Source organism: Lemur catta, chromosome 10 (genome assembly GCF_020740605.2).
Source record: "Lemur catta isolate mLemCat1 chromosome 10, mLemCat1.pri, whole genome shotgun sequence".
Classification (NCBI taxonomy): Eukaryota; Metazoa; Chordata; class Mammalia; order Primates; family Lemuridae; genus Lemur; species Lemur catta.
The window spans coordinates 12,585,294-12,601,867 of record NC_059137.1 but is presented as its reverse complement, the minus strand read 5'-3'; the positions used below and the strand labels follow the sequence as shown (position 1 = coordinate 12,601,867).

Genomic DNA, 16,574 nt, shown 5'->3' with positions numbered 1-16,574 from the left:
AGCTTTCGTGAGCCACCTACTGCATGCAGGCTCTGTGTCAGGGGCTGCCATGGAGGAGAAAGCCAGCCTCACCCGCAGACACAGAGCTCAGAGGAAGGTAGTCCTGCAAGCAGGTTAGCAGATGGTATTACTCTAAAGGTAAACTGGGCCTTGAATGGTACACCAAAAGGGGAGGACTCCCCTTGGCAGGCCACAGGGAATCAAAGGCAGGATTTTGAAAATAGGAATAATAATAATTACACAATGCCAGGTGTTCTCCTAAGTCCTTTATGTGCATCAGTGCATTCAATCCTTGTTCTCACAGATACTCTTATCAGCTCCATTTTATAGATGAGAAAACTGAGGCTCAAACAGGTTAAGTGAAGAGCAGGGGTCAGTGAGGGCTGGGCTGGGCTGGGGGGCCCAGCAGAGTCATGGGCATGGCTTGACAGCCTACTCTGGGTGCCGATGCTGCAGGGGTGGGTGGCACCAGTCTGGGCAGGAGGGGTTCTTTTGGGGAGCAGCTTCAAGGGAAGGTGGGAAAGGTACTAGACGCTGCAGGGGGGTCAATTCGTGGGGAGTGGCATGCAGAATTGGACAGTATTGAAGTTTGGTGGGAACGGAGGTTTGAAAGGAGCTTGGATGTCCCATTAACTATCTATACAGTCTCAACTCCACCTGGTATCTAGGAACCTGTTCAAAGTTATACATTTAGCAGCAAGCAGGTGGGGCCTGAGTGCCCCTCCCCATCCTCAGCAGCCTCTGAGCTCTCCTGGGAGCCTGAGCTTCAGAGAACCCAGACCTTGCACAACCTCTCCCCCCACCCCCCACCCCCACGCTGTCTGTAGAGGGAGGGGCCCGTTTTACAGCACTCTGGCTGGAGGGGATGAGACAGCCCTTCATGGGGACATTCCAGAGAGGTCTTATATTATAGAAGGTCCCCAGGGGACAGACCACCAGTTATGGGCCAAAGTCCTCCATCTACTTGTTTTTTAAAAAGATAATGTTTATGTTAGTATCCCCACCCCAACTCCTAGGATGACAAAAAGCAATAAATACATATTACAGAATAGAAGAAGATAAAAGTCACCTTTAATCTAGCAGCCACTGATAAGCTCTGGCAGCATTGGGGGTTATTTCCAACCTTTTTCTTTAATGTTTTGAAAATTTGAAAATATTTGAAAGTACAGGAAAGCATAGAAAATAATATTACAGACCCCCATGCACCTACCTCTCAGGTTTAACAGATGTTAACCTTGCCATACCTGCTTCTCTTCTCTTCTCTTTTATTTCTGTCTTTCTTTCTTAGAAATAAAATGGTTTGGGTGTGGAAGGAGTTAGCAAATGTGGGGCCTGCCAGCCAAACCCAGCCCCTCATTTATTTTTGTATGACCCGTGAGCTAAGAATAGTTTTTACATTTTTAAATGATTGGAACAAAAAGCAAAAGAATACTATTTTATAACATGAAAAAATATATGAAATTCACATTTCAGTGTCCATAAATAAAGTATTATTGGAACACAGTCATGTTGATTCATTTATGTATTGTCTATAGCTGCTTTCACACTACAACAGCAGAGTTGAGTCGTTGAGACAGAGCCCATGTGGCCCTGCAAGCCTGAAATATTTGCTCTCTGGCCTTTTATGGAAAAAGTTTGCTGACCCCCGAGATACAGCTAAAACCACCTACTCTCTCTGCAGGGATAGCCAGGCACCTAAAGGTGGTGAGTGTCCCGCCCACACGTGCTTTGTGCTGTTACACAGAAGCATATGCATCTGCTTCCAAATATGTAGTATTGCATTGTGTGTTTTAAAAATGGATATAGAGAAATTGCACACAGCAGAGAGGAGCAAACACATACCTACACCCTGGGACCTCCTTACGTACCTGAGTTCCAGCAGCACAGAATAAAAGCCAGTTCTCTGCTGGCCGTGGAATGGGCCCTGCAGCTGCAGAGAGAAGAATTGTGGGGGAAAACTCCGGAATAAAAATGGAGGTGACACTGCGGACTAAAGTTACTAGAAATCCTCAGAAAGCAAAGGGGAAAAAGAAACTGAGGGATGAGAGAAGCCTTTGGGCCGGTTAATTAATCCTTGGAGTGTCCAGGAAATCCAGAGATTTTTGGAAGTGAGGTGCATCTCAGGATGAGGAGCAGGAAGCACACACTTGAAAGCAGCAGTTAAGAGGGTCAGGTGTTCCCAGGTCTTAGCCCCTAAAAAAAAAACACAAACAAACCAAAAAAAAGAGGCTCAGGTGGAGGAGCATAAAGAAGAGCTGGTGACAAGGTCTCCATATGCTGGACTATTAATGTGGCCAACCAGAGGCCAAGGAGTGAGTGAATCCTTGCATTGTCCCTTTGGAAAGGCCCTACACAGCATCCTGGGACATAACTGGGAAGAATGCTTCTTGCAGCTCTTGCCTCCCAACTCCCCAGTGCCAGCTCCAGGCCAGACCCCTGCAGGTCCCCTCTGGAGATCTGCTGTGCCCTGCCTCCAAGTGCTCTAATCCTTGGGGCAGAGATGGGTGGCCTAGGTGCTCAGCCCTCCAGGGTTGTCCCATGTCTCTCTTCCACCAGCCCCCCAGCCCACTCATCTCTGGCAACCTCCACTGACTCTGAACCACATCCTGAGTACAGACCCTTTGAAGTGGGATCCCAGTTCCATTGGAGGGACAATAGGCTCTTACAGTTCCATGGCCTCAGGGCTTCTTCCCCTCCCCAAACCTGACATCAGGAGAACAAAATGTGAAATCAAAGGGGAGATCCCTCATCTCTTCCCGCCTTGTAGCTGAGGCTGGGATGGGCCCTGGAATGTGGGGAGGGGTCAAGAGGAGGGAGAAAACTTAGCTTCCTGAGTTCCTTGGACCTGTTGGCTTCTCTGCAGCTGGACTCGTCTGCATAGTGGTGCTCCTTTCCCGAAATGGGTGACCCTTAGATGCAGACAGACCTGGGCTTGAAACCTGTTGTCAGTGTTTCCTAGCTATGTGGTCCTGTTCTGAACCTCAGATTTCTCTTACTAAAGTTGGAGCTGATGTTTCTTACTTCAGGAGTCGGTTTTAGGATAAAAATACAAATACATGGCACAGTCATCATCTCTTTTAAATCTGTTTCTCCACATTTCCTGGTGATCCATTTTTATTACAGAGAGACAGCAGTTGTTCTAGCACTATTTGTTGAAAAACGTATCTTTTCCAGCATCAATTTACCTTGGCCCTTTTTTCGAAAATCAATTGACCGTGTATGTGTGGGTCTATTTCTGGACTCTCTTCTGTTCAGTTGATCTGTATGTTCACCCTTATGCTAATACCATACTGTCTTGTTTACATAGCTATATTTCAAGACTATAAGGTACATCTTGAAACCAGTTAATATAAGTCCTCCAACCTGTTTCTTCTTTCTCAAGTTTGACTATTCTAGGTCCTTTGCTTTGCCATCTAAATTTAAAATTCAGCGTGTCAGTGCCTTTGAAAAACTTGCTGGGATTTTGATTGGGATTTCATTGAATCAGTTTGGGAAAAAAAATGCCATCTTAACAATACTGAGTCTTCCAGCCTTTGAACGTGGTATATCTCTTTAGATCTTCTTTATTATCCTTCAGCAGTGTTTATCAGTTATTAGTCTTGTACATGTTAAATTTGCTAAGTATATTTTGATTCTCTTGGTTAATCACTATGAAGGGTCTGAGATTTTACCCTACTCGCATCTATCAAGTTAGACAGGAAGAATTTCACGGGTGCTGGCAGAAGACATGACACACCTGGGTCAGAGACAAAGGCTTCTGTGACTCATGGCACAGCAGGCAGTGTGAGCTTCATGTTTGCATTGGTTTCCCTTCCCCCCGGCTTCCTATTCGAGAACATAAAATCATCTATTCCAGAACATAAAATGATGATCTATTCTAGAACACAAAATGATCTGCTCTGTTGTTTTCCCAAATTATAACTTCATGTCCCATATAGGATATGATACACAATCTATGAGTCAACTGTTTCTGAGTCTAAAAATTACACAAAAGACTGAAATTCAGTTTCGCTTTAGTATTAAATCGTTAAAGTAGGACTTGGAGATAATTTAAAATTTGAATTCCAAAGTTGCCAAATGCAGAAAGGTAAAGAAAGTTTTAAAATTATATGGAAAAATCACTACATACATACTTAAAACTTTATGCCTATTTTAATTTATTGGAAAAAATAAACCTGTTATTTCATATAGCCACTTTATTCTAATTTAATAATATAGTTTTTTAAGAAAAAGTGAAGAGTGAAGAACATTAAGTACTGAGGTGGAATTTTTGGGCAAAAAAGTTTGTAATGAATGAAATGAAAAAGAAAAAAGTAGATGAATTTAATAATACATCTGAATATTTAGGTTTTGTTAATCATGGTTCCCTCTGGACTGCTATAATTAGAACTTATATACCCTAAAGAAGTATTATTGACGTAATTAGTGTCTATACTCAGGATAAAATACACAGTGCCAAGTGACTGTATTAAAGGATGACATACTCTCTGTGCAGATGTGAAAACATCTCCCAGCTATATTATGAAACAGGCACCAAACATACCATATACTTTTTGTGGTTTTCAAGCCCTTTCACACATGCTTTTGATAACAAGTGTATTGTGGAGAAAGAATGAAGCTTACATTATACATGGGGATAAATATATTTCTAAAAAGAAGCTCTTCTCCTTTTAAGGCAGCTGTAGATTTGGAAGAGGAGAGCTGAGAGCCTGTGAGAGTCCACAGTCCTGCATCAGCCAACGATCTGAATCTCTAACCCTCCCTTCTTACCTTAACGAAACTAAAACATGTTGCCCCTTCATCTGTGGGTATGTTAGTCTCCTATGGCTGCCGTAACAAATTAGCCACACATTTGTGCCTTAAGACAACACACATCTGTCATCCTACGATTCTGGAGGACAGAAGTCTGAAATCGGTTTCACGGGGCTAAAATCAAGGTGCTGGCAGGGCTGCGTCCCTTCTTGAGCCTCTGGGGGAGAATCTGTGTCCTTGCTCTCCCAGCTTCTAGAAGCTGCCTGTGTTCCTTGTGTGATGGCCCCACATCACTCCCACCTCTGCCTCCATCATCACCTCGCCTTCTCTGACCTTTGCACCTCTTACGGGGACCCTTGTGGTTGCACTGGGCCCACCCGGGTAGTCCAAGATAATCTCCCCATCTCGAGATCCTTACCTTAGTCACATCTCTGAAGTCCCTTTTGCCGTAAAAGGCAACATATTCGCAGGTTCCAGTGATTAGAATGCAGGATCTTTGGGGGCCATTATTTTGCCTATCGCAGGTGGGTAAGGTTTAGTAAGCTCTAAATTGAACACCTCTCTTCCCCGTCCCAGAGATGGATGACCAAAGGCTGAACTAGTGGGAGCCAGGAGGCCTACCAACTTACCAATGCGGTATTTCAGCAAACACACTCTTTATTTGGCTAACTGTGCAAAGCAGGTGATAACAGCGTGGATGTACTTCCCTCACACCCCTACCCCTGCCCCAACACACACACACACACACACACACACACACACACACACACACACATGTACACAGAGGCATCAGCAGGACCGCTCTGTCTGGAACGTTCTAACTATCTGAAGATCGTGTGACTTGTTGCATGTGTTTTTACCTTTGGCTCCCTGCCCCGTTCACCTGGCCACTTTCTCAGGGAGCGCTAGGCGGATTTCCAGGCTTGGGAGCTGTGTTCTCACACCCAGAGGTTTGTTTCTGATCTTTGGACTTTGCTGATGCACTTTTTCTGCCTGGTTATTTGGGACCTTGTTGATTTTAATGTCTTGTTTTGTTTTCTGATTTTGTTTTTTTCTCTTCTTTTCTTTTCTCTTCAGATGTATTCAGAGTATACAATTTGTACTGAGTCATTATATCATCTATTTATATTTCAATTTTGCTATGAGTTTTCGGAAGTCTTAATTATTTTTCATTCAGGAAAGGGTACAGTCATCTCTTCCCACTCATAGCCCCTCCAACTCTGTAAGAAGAACCTCTCGTAAGTTTTTGACTACTGTTTCCGATTTTTTTTCTGTGTAACTGCACACACACACACACAAACAGAAAGTAACATCATACTTGTTTAACCACATGGATAGCAAATGTATTTCAGCCTAAAGGGTCCACGGTAAACCTTAACTTTTTATTTCAAAATAATTATAGATTTACGGGCAGTTGCAAAAAATGGTACAGAGAGGCCCTGTGGACCCAGTTTTCCCTGATGGTTGCATCTTACATAACTGTAGGATGGATCCTACAGCTTCAGTGCCCTCCAGCCGGAGACCCACCAGGAATACTCCTCTAATTGAACAAGTTGCGTTTATTACTCATTGTGGCAAGGGAGGAGAGCAAGACTGTGTTAGAAAGAACCTATTACAGGATTTGGGCTTTGGTGGGGTGATTTGGGGGTGGTCTAAGGAAGCGGGGAGGCAATTCTATGATCAGGTATCACGAGCCTTAATCTCTAGGGAGAGGAGACTAGTGTGGGGCTCAGGCTGTGATTGCTGGTGCAGCGGCAGCCACTCATTTCAGCCAAGAGAGGGGGATGTTGGGTGTTTTGTGGGTGACACAGTGACTTTGTCTTTTAGGGTAGCTTAGACAAAATTATGAAGTGACCTTGTTTCATCTCACTTTGTCATAGTCTCAGAGTAACCTTGTCTGAGTTTGTATCTTGCGAGATTATGTCGGAAAGGAGAATGACATGGTGGAGCTGTGCGTGCTGGGCTAGATTCTGGATGTCAGAGGATGCTTTTTTTTTTCCCCTTTCTCGCCTTACCTTTTTGCGCGTTGGTAGGATGCCTGTGTGTGGTTCTGTGCCATTTTGTCATGTGTAGATTCGTGCAGCCAGCACTGCCATCAGGATGCAGGACTGCTTCATCACACAGACGCCCCTGTGCTGCCCCTTTGTGATCCCACCCACCTGCCCACCCCACCATCCCTCACCTCTGGCGACCCCTCACCTGGTTTCCGTCTCCATTGCCTTACCTTAGAGATGCCGAGTGCGTGGAATCGTACACCATGCGACCTTGCGGTACTGCCTTGCTCCCCTCGCCATAGTGCCCTTAAGATCCATCCCAGTTGTTGTGACTGTCAATAGCACATTCCTTTTTTATTGCCGAGTAGCAGTCCACGGCATGTGTATTCGTTTTCTATGGCTGCTGTGACAAGTTAAAACTTAGCATCGTAAATAGCACAGATTTGTTATCTCACGGGTCTGTAAGTCAGAACTCTGACACGGGTCTCGCCAGACCAAAATCAAGGTGTTAGCAGGCTGCGTTCCCTTCTGAAGGCTCTAGGGAGAAGCCCATTTCATTGCTAATTCCTCTTCAGGGAAACTCAGTTCCGTATGGTTGTAGGACTGGGGTCCCCATTTTCTTGCTGGCCGTCGGCTGAGGGCCGTTCCCGGTTTCCAGAGAGAGGCCACTCAGGGGCTCCTTGGCTGGTGACCACCTTTGTCCACATCAAAACCAGCAGCGGCAGCTCGAGTTCCTCCCATGCTTAGAACCTCTTCTGCCTCTTTCCTCATTGCATGCTTCTCTGACTCACCTTTTTGCCTCCTTCTTCCACATTTAAGAACTCATGTAATTATGTTGTTCTCACTTAGATAACTCAGGATAATCTCCCATGTCAAGATCCTTAATCACATCTGCGAAGTTCCATTTGCCATGTAAGGTAACATAGTCACAGGTTCTCGTAATCAGGGTGTGGATTTCTTTGGGGGGACATTATTCTGTAAAACCTTACCAAGTATGGACGTACCATAGTTTGATTAACCATTAGCCTACTGAAGGATGTTTGGTTGCTTCCGGTTTTTGGCTGTTAAAAATAAAGCTGCTATGAACATTCCTGTGAAAAAATGTATGTAAGTGGATTGCAGGCTGTGTGTCCTTTTGCAACTGATTTTTTTCACTCAACGTCACATTTCTGAGGTTTGTTCATGTTGATCTCTGTATATCTAGGTCCTTTGTGGTGCCATTGTGTTCCATGTCACTGAAGACACTGAGAGTGGTCCCCTCTTCCTGGCTGTGTAGTAGTCTACCGAAAGCCTGTCCCAGGCGACATTCATCCATTCCCCTGTGGGCGGATATTTTGGTTGCTTCCAACTTTTTGCTACTCCAAACAAATGTTGCTTCAGTAAACGTCTTTGCACAGATCTCCACATGCCTAGGATGAAGCATTTTTCTAGACTGGACATGTAGGAGGGAAATTTCTGGTCCCAGAAAATGCGTGTTGTTGATTTCTACTGGCTCTTGTCTAATTGTTCTCCAGTCCAGGCGCGGTGGCTCACGCCTGTAATCCTAGCCCTCTGGGAGGCCGAGGCGGGTGGATCGCTCGAGCTCAGGAGTTCGAGACCAGCCTGAGCGAGACCCCGTCTCTACTAAAAATAGAAATAAATTATCTGGACAACTAAAAATACTTATAGAAAAAATTAGCCGGGCATGGTGGCGCATGCCTGTAGTCCCAGCTACTCGGGAGGCTGAGGCAGTAGGATCGCTTGAGCCCAGGAGTTTGAGGTTGCTGTGAGCTAGTCTGACGCCATGGCACTCACTCTAGCCCGGGCAACAAAGTGAGACTCTGTCTCAAAAAAATAAATAAATAAATAATTGTTCTCCAAACCCTTCTCTCTCTGCCAGCAGTGATGAAAGAGTTCCATGCATCTCTGCCAACATTTGGTATCACAGTTCTTTTAAATTTCTGGACTGGTTTCTTTTTTATTTCTTTTAATTAATTTCTTTGTAATTTTGGACTGGTCTAGAACTTTTCCAAAACAGGTTGAATCTGGTATCTGGTAGTTTTAATATGCATTTTCCTGATCACTGTGGAGGACATACATACATCCCCATCCAGCACCTCCTCTTTCTACTCCTTGCTGACTTCTTTCGTCCTGACACCAGCGTTAGAGGTTGCTGCCTCTACCTGCTTTTAAGCATTAAGGTCTAGGCAGTGCAACCCGACAACTGAAATTTGGTGTCTTGTCTGAAATTACAGGATGTTCCTCAGGCCGCTGTGTTTCCATGGGAACAAGTAACAGTCATCCTTCATGATTAGGTGGTATCCATGGCAACCAAGCCAGCAGCATTTGAATGAAACCAATTTTATTTTATTTATTTTTTTGCAAACACATGAAGGTTAAAATGCATTTCTCTGCTGTGGCTTCCAGACAGCGTGGTCTTCCTGGCAACATGGAGATTCTTTCATCCTCCTAGTGGAAAGGGGACCCAGGATCAGCTGGTCCCATGGCCTAATTTTGCCCAGGGGAGTCATGTAGAGGTGACACAATGAATCTGAGCTAAAGAAAGGCTGCTGGACCATGCTTTGGGTTCTCAGGGAGACTCCTAGGAGACTACTGGGTCTCCCTTCCTGCGATCTGTCCCTATGGATGCCACCTCCATGCTGTGTGATCTTAGTGCATTCCTTCACCTCTCTGGGAGTCTGCTTGCACCAGCTCTGTTGCTTAGAGCTTTGGAAGCATGAGGCCCAAGCCTCGCAGTGTCCACTGGCCCAGATTAGAAAAGACGTGCTGCTAAATCAGAGGCCAAAGGCACCATGCTTGTATCTAGGACTCTGAGCAGTTAGGACTCGGGATCAGTTCCTTGCCTTCTTTTCCTGTGTAGAATAGAGGGTTGTTTTTAAAACTTATTTATTTTTTTTATTGACGGTTGGGAGTGGAGATGGTTACTGCTCTCTCTTATTCTCTGACTCACTAGGTTGATTTTAAATTGGTTCAGAGAGGGCAGGGGGCAGGTCTGGAGACACACAGCAGTCAGGGTTGAATCCAGTTTCTTAGTGTCAGCCTGGCCCCTTCCCCCACCTCATGGTCCAAGTCCCCTCTGCCTTCTCTGAGGCCCTAAGTATGGGTTTGGGGACACTTCAAGGGACTCTCAGCATATATTCTCGCTTCCTCCCTGGAGGATTTTTTGAAGAAATCACTTTTGCCTCTTGGAGCTTCAGTTTTCTCAACTGGAAAATGGAGCTCACTGTAGCTGTCTAAGTTGTCACGTGGGATTGTATCTGCAAGGGTCCAGACATGCGTTCTCACTGGGGCAATGTTGCCCCCAAGTGCAGCTGTTCTTGGGGAGGGAGTGAAAAATCTCACTGTTTTCTGTACAAAGCCCAATGTACATACAGTAGTACATAAAACATACTGTATATTTTTGATATTAAAATTTTATGGAGAGGAAACTAGGAAAAAGTACCTAAAAAGACTCCTTAGGGAGAGTGGTAATGAAAAAAAATTGAGAAACATCAGTCCAGAACCCAGCGATCCATGTGGTTATTATTATTAAGTCTGTGTTTAGAGCTTGCAGCAGGCTGCGGGCTCCTTGGGGAAGCTCTCCGGGGTGCTGGGTCAGGGGGTAGCCTGGCCTGGCCCAGACTCAGCCCCTGGTGTTCAGTGTGACCCTGGGCATGTCACAGCTTCTCTCAGGGCCTGTTTCCCCATCTGTGGGTGAAGGAGGGCCCGTTAGCTCCATGAGTGGTTCTCAGGGTGTTGAGTTCCCACCTGGTGGATCAGTCAGGGATCCGGTGGGAGGCAGATGCACTGAGACTAGGGTGATTTGAGTTTACTAGAGGTCCTGATTGCGAAGGTGTGGGCAGGTGTGGGGAACCACAGGGGTAGTGCAGGACCCCAGGGCTAGTGCCAGCCAGGGCTGCACCTCTGGGGCCCTAAGGAGGAGGGGGAATGTGGTTACTGGAAGGCGAGGACCCGGGAAACAGGGTCACCTTGACAGTGGCTGGGACCTTCCGTGGAGGGAGGCAGGAGCCCCGGCGACTGTCTTCCCTCCCCTGGTCTCCTGCCAAGGCGCCCCACTGGCCAAACCCCACAGGAGCTGAGGGCCCAGAAGCTTGGTCGGCACAGTCTATGCAGGTCAGGGCTCTGGAGCAGAAGGCAGGCAGGTGGGGAAAAGTGGAGAATGGGACTGGGAACCAAACGGAAGAGACCTGGGAAGGTGCCAGGGTTTCCCTCCAGCTTCCTGTGGAGTACAGGGCCTTGCCCTGGGCACGGGAGGCTCGGAGGTCAGGGAGGAGAGCCTGGCGCTCTGCGAGGGAGGCAGAGTGGACTCCGATCCCGTCCCACCCTGCAGCCTCCTTGCTGGAGTTCCTACCTTCCCTGCAGAGGGGATGTAGCCAGGGCTTCTGAACTGAAGTTTAAGGCTGTTTGGGGGTCTATGCTACAGACCTGTTGGGTCGGGGGATCACGGACAAGTTTCTTGCCCTCTGGTCTCAGCTTCGTCATCTGTGCAATGGGAGTTTGTATCAGGCAATCCTCCGAGAGGCAGGATTCTGGGCAGGTCCTGATCATCAGTCTTGGTCCCAGAGGAAAGACATCCTCACTGGGCACCTGTGTCCTACCTGGTGACTCCATATGCCCCTTCCCTAGAGTCGTGAGGGCCCACCTACCCAGGAAGTCATGGCCTGGTGTGTGTGTGCGTGGATGTATGTGTGTGTGTCTTGGGAGAGGGAGGGTCGTTCCTGGAATCTTCAGCTCCTGTTGTCCTGGTGATCCCAAGAGCCCTGTGGGGCAGGTCTGACTCTAGCACCCAGGTTCCAAGCCTGCAGTGGGTACCCCATATTTGTTGGTTGAATTGATGGACAAACCTTGACCGAGCACTGCTAGGTGCCTGGCTCAGGGCGGGGGCAGGAAACATACAACCCATCCTCCTGCCAAGAAGACAAGTAGTAAGTCTGTAAGGCTGACTGATGTGGGGGACTGTGGGTCATTCTGCCTAAAGTGATGATCCTGGGGGCATCACCCCAGAGCTCAAAGGAGGACTGAGGTCCCACAGGAGGCTGTCCAGGGGAAGAGAATTCTAGGCAGAGGGGACCGCATGGAAGTGGGACTAACCTGCATCATGGCAGGTACAGCAAAGCTGGTTGGCAAGAGAAGAAGCCAGAGAGGGTGGGGTTGGGTGCCAGAGTGAGGGGTCCATGCTCTTCGAGGGCACTGAGGGGGTTAGAAGCAGTCGGGCTCAGGCCCTGACTGAACCTGGCACTGCCCAGCTCCCGTCTCTACCCCTTGCTCTGGAGACGTGGCTGCATGCAAGGGTCTGCCTCTGGCTAAAGTTTGCATGCCAGGACTGAGCCCTGAGCACCCACTGTGTGTTGGTCCCTCGGCTGGATGTTGGGACCCAGGGCGCTGAGTGCACAGGAGTCATGGACTCGAGGTCCTGACCCACCTGGGCCCTCATTCCTGCTCTGCCCCTCGCTAGCGTGTGACCTTGGGCTAATGACTGCTCCCTGAGCCTCAGTGTCTGCTCTGGGAAAACAGGGCTACCAGTGCTGGCCCGGCTGAGTGCAGTGCCTCACCCTTGAGGAGGACACAGAGGTTATGGGCGGACAGTCCCGCAGGTGGAGGTGGCATGTGCTGTCACAGAGCACAGGCAGGCTGGGTGGTGGGAGGGGACGAGAGATGAAGGCAAACTAGGGAGCGTGGGAAGAGATTTCCCAGGGAAACCTCCAGAAAGGGTGGGTGTCCCTTGAGTGTGACTAGAGAGATGGTGGAGGAGGAGGGGTGAGGAATGTTCTAAGCAGAAAATACCACGAGGGAGACATCAGGGCCTTAAGGGCGGAGGAGTATCCGGGAAGGAAGGTTTTCTGGAAGAGGTGGCCCAGGGCTGGGTCCTCTGGGCCTGGTATCAGCCCCTGCTCCGGGCCTGCCTGGTGGTCAGCTGGGCCTGAACCAGTCCCAAGATGGCTTTGCCGTTGGCCACTGCTAAGGACCGGAGCTTGTCCTGCTTGGGGGAGGGCCCAGCTCTGTCCGTCCGTGCCTCTGTGGCCTCCTGTCCAATGTGACTGCAGGGAGGGAATGGACTGGAAAGTGCAGACAGTGCCCCCAGCTGCCTGTTCTGCCTTCTGGAAAGCCTGCTTTTTGTGTGCGCACCCTCGCCATCTGTCCCGTGTTTGTGCACACATCCCCGCCTCAGAATGTACCTGGGTGAGTCTGGGGGTGCACGCATGGGTGTGTCTGCATCAACATGAACATGTGCAGCTGTTTGCCTGGGCCTGCCCCTCTCACTCTGCACCCCTGTGTTCACACGTACCCAGGTAACTTCCATCCTGTCCTTTTTCCTCCCTGAGAGTCAACAGGTCTTTCCCAAGCAGCCCCCACCTGCACCCCCACCACGCATCATGCAGGGCGTCGGGGAGGTGGAGATGCAGCCGCTTAGGCGTGGGTGTTAGGAGTTCCGCAGTCACACACACACACACACACACACACACACACACACACACACACACAGTGCAAATGAGAGCGTTGACAGGAGACTCAAGTCTACCGGTTGCTATAGGAGCCAGAAGGGGGCTGAGATCTGGGGGCAGAGGGGTTCACCAAGAGTCTCTTCTCCAGGGCCTGCAGGCTGGGCCAGGCTGGCAGAGGGGAGCAGGACGGGGTGCTCTGTGGGGCACCACAGCTGGAGCAATGGAAAAGAGGCAGCCTGTGCCGAGCACGGTGCGAGGACCAGCGAGGACAGTGGCCGGACTGGACTGACTTGGGAGGCTTTAAACAGGTGTGCTCTGACCATGGCTCAGAGTTCTCAACGAGCTGTCACCATTTAAAAGTCAGACGATTTCATATTTTTAAAAACCCAGATTTCCAGCGTCTCTTGAGCGGTGGAAGCTATGGCTGCCCGGGGCCCCCCAGGTGCAGTGTAGCAATAACCAGCTGGAGCCGAGCAGCTGCCACTTTTCCTCGATTCTGTTACCTGCCTGGCCACTGTAGGCCCCCCACGTTTAAAGCCCCTGGAAAAGCAGGTCTGAGCTGGATGCCAGAGATCACAGATTCTCACGTTTCAAGGAACTTGGGGAGTCACCCAGCCTCCCACCCAGTGCGTCATCCCAGGAGATAGCTCAGTTATCTGTATGCTTGTATACCTCCAGTGACAGGGAACTCACTACATTTCAAGAAGTGTGGGCTTTGGGGAACATTTTGTCCCTTTTTTTCTTTGTAATTGTAGTAAAATGTGTATAACATAAAATTTGCCATTTTAACCTTTTCATACATACAATTCAGTAGCATTCAGTGTATTTACAATTTTGTGCGACCATCACCATGATCCATTCCTAAAACTTTTTCATCACCCCTTGTGGAAACTGTACCACTGAGCAATAACTCCCATTCACCTCTCACCAGGCCCTGGTAACCTCAAATCTATTTTCTGTCTCTGTGAAATGGCCCATTCTAAATATTTCATGTAAGTGGAATCATATAGTATTTGTGCTTTTGGGGTACTCAGCATAATGTTTTCAAGGTTCGTGGGATCGCGGGATGCATCGGAACTTTACTCCTTCTTAGAGTGCGATGTCAGTGCATGGCACGGACCTATCACATGGTGTTGTCGGGGGACTCCTGGGTGCTGCCATTTGGCCATTGTGAACATTTGCATATAGGTATTTGTCTGAGTCCCTGTTTTCAATTCCTTCAGGTACATACCTAGGAGTGGGATTGCTGGGTCATGTGGTGATTGTGTCTTTAATTTTTGGGGGAACTGCCCATTTTTTCCATGGTGGCTGCACCATGTTCTGGGGACTGGTCTGCCTGTAGTGCCGGCCGGGATGGCAGTGTCAGGAGGGCCTGACGGGTGGCCCTGGCTGTTCTCACTCAACCTCTCTCTCCCCCTCTCTTGGCAGAGTCGCCCCAAGAAAGGCCGGGCTCCCGGCGCAGCCTGCCCGGCAGCCTCTCAGAGAAGAGCCCTAGCATGGAGCCCTCAGCCGCTACGCCGTTCCGGGTCACGGTAACTATCTCTGCGTCACCACCACCGCCACTGCCACCATCATCACCACCTCGCCCGGGGTGCTGCTCTGCGACCCCGCGGCCCCCCTTCCTGGAGCCTCACGGACCGGGAGAGCATCCAGCCTCCCTTGCTCTAGGTATCCGATCCCTCAGCTGCTCCCCTCGGTGGCTCAGCCCCGTCCCCCAGGGCCACATGGGAGTCCCATCGTGAGAGGGAGGGGGCAGGTTGACAGACAGGCCCGAAGGCCACAGGGCCCAGAGCTGAGCTGGCCCGGGAAGAGAAGAGGCTGGTGTTCGCTGAGAGAAATGCAGCCCCAGGCGTGCACGCACACCTTGCTTCCTCAACTTTAAGATGCACAATTTCTGTTTCCGTATATTTTAACATCTCTCAAGTCGTTAAATGTCCATGGCGTGCCGTAATTGAATGCTTTCCTGGTGGCACATAAAATAATGCTGTATCTTACAACTGATGATGCCTTAGAATCGACAAAACACGGCCTGTATGTCGCAGCCATTGAATTTAGTGTCCCCACCAGCACACGTGCTTGTTTCTACCGCAAACCTAAACGACTTTACAGAAACAGAACCCAGTGACCCTTAACGTCTGACTGTCTGTGCCCCTTTGTGTTGCTGTATGCACACACACACACGTACACACACACGCACACACACACGCACATGCACACACACACACAGTTTGGGGCCCCTCACTATCTCAATCAGCAAGCATTACTGTGTGTCCCTACATCCAGTGCTGCCAGGCACCAGAGACAGGGAGAAGCAGACACATTCTCTTCCCGCAGGGACCTTGGGTCTGTGGGGGAGACGGCTGTTTGACCATTGGTTCATCCATTAGTTTTTATGGCATGCCTGCTGCGTGCCAGGCTGCCCTCTACCGACTTGGGCTGAGTGGGAGGAGCTGGCCAAGACAGCACGAGGTGGACAAAGCCCTGACCTTAGCAGCCCACATTCTCCTGTTGGCACCAAAGTCTGCAGAGGAGATAGCAGGCTGCCGTGACAGGGAAAACCAGGAGGGCTTCCTTGAGGTGGTGTGGTCGGGAGGTGGTATTTGAGCTGAGGCCCAAGGGAAGGCCTGCCCTCTCTGGACCCCAGCAGGCAGGGTGAGCCTTCAGGGAGCCTTGGGGAATGATGACTAATGATACTATCACCACCTCCACTGCTGGGGCGCCTGCTGTGTGCCAGGCACTGTGCTCACTGTCCTGCACACCTGATCTCTTCCAATCCTCGAGACAACTGAAAGCTGATACGTTGATTGCCCATTTTACAGCTAAGGAAACTGAGGTTCAGAGGGCCAAAGCTCCAGCTGCTAATAAACGCTGGAGCTGAGATTTGGAGCCAGGTCAGAGTGCACACTTGCTCAGGCTGTGAGGAGGAAGAGCCATGGCCCCCGCACCCTCCCAGAACCCCGCCAGCGTCTCTTTTGCTACTCTAATAGGTGTGTCATCACACCTTGAAGTTTTTATCATTTGCGGCTCTTTAATTGCCAGCGAGGCTTGGTGCTTTTTCTGTAGTGCTGTCTTCACTGTTTCTTGTGGTGGAAACTGCCTGTGGGTCAGAGGCAGAGCCAGTCCCGCCTGCCTAGTGTCTGCAGCATGGACAGCATGGTCACCATGGCCTTTTTTTTTTTTTTTTTTGGAGACAGAGTTTTGCTCTGTCACCCAGGCTAGAGTGCTGTGGCATCATCGTAGCTCACAGCAACCTCAAACTCCTGGGCTCAAGCGATCCTCCTGCCTCAGCCTCTCGGGTAGCTGAGACTACAGACACACGCCACTGTGCCCAGCTAATTTTTCTATTTTCAGTAGAGTAGGGGGGGTCTCACTCTTGCTCAGGCTG

At 49.2% G+C, this 16,574-nt stretch overlaps 1 protein-coding gene across 9 annotated transcripts in view; it reads left to right on the top strand.

Moving 5' to 3' along the window:
- Positions 1-16,574, top strand: part of LOC123646478 (DAB2 interacting protein) — a 163,565-nt gene that overhangs the window by 48,425 nt on the left and 98,566 nt on the right. For 8 of the 9 annotated variants that reach the window (XM_045563508.1, XM_045563497.1, XM_045563505.1 and 5 more), the window contains exon 2: positions 14,618-14,721. Coding sequence is in view for 7 of the 9 variants with exons in the window: in XM_045563500.1 (XP_045419456.1) it covers positions 14,618-14,721 (104 nt within the window). In the remaining 2 variants the exon portion in view is untranslated. The other variant, XM_045563506.1, reaches the window with a different exon arrangement.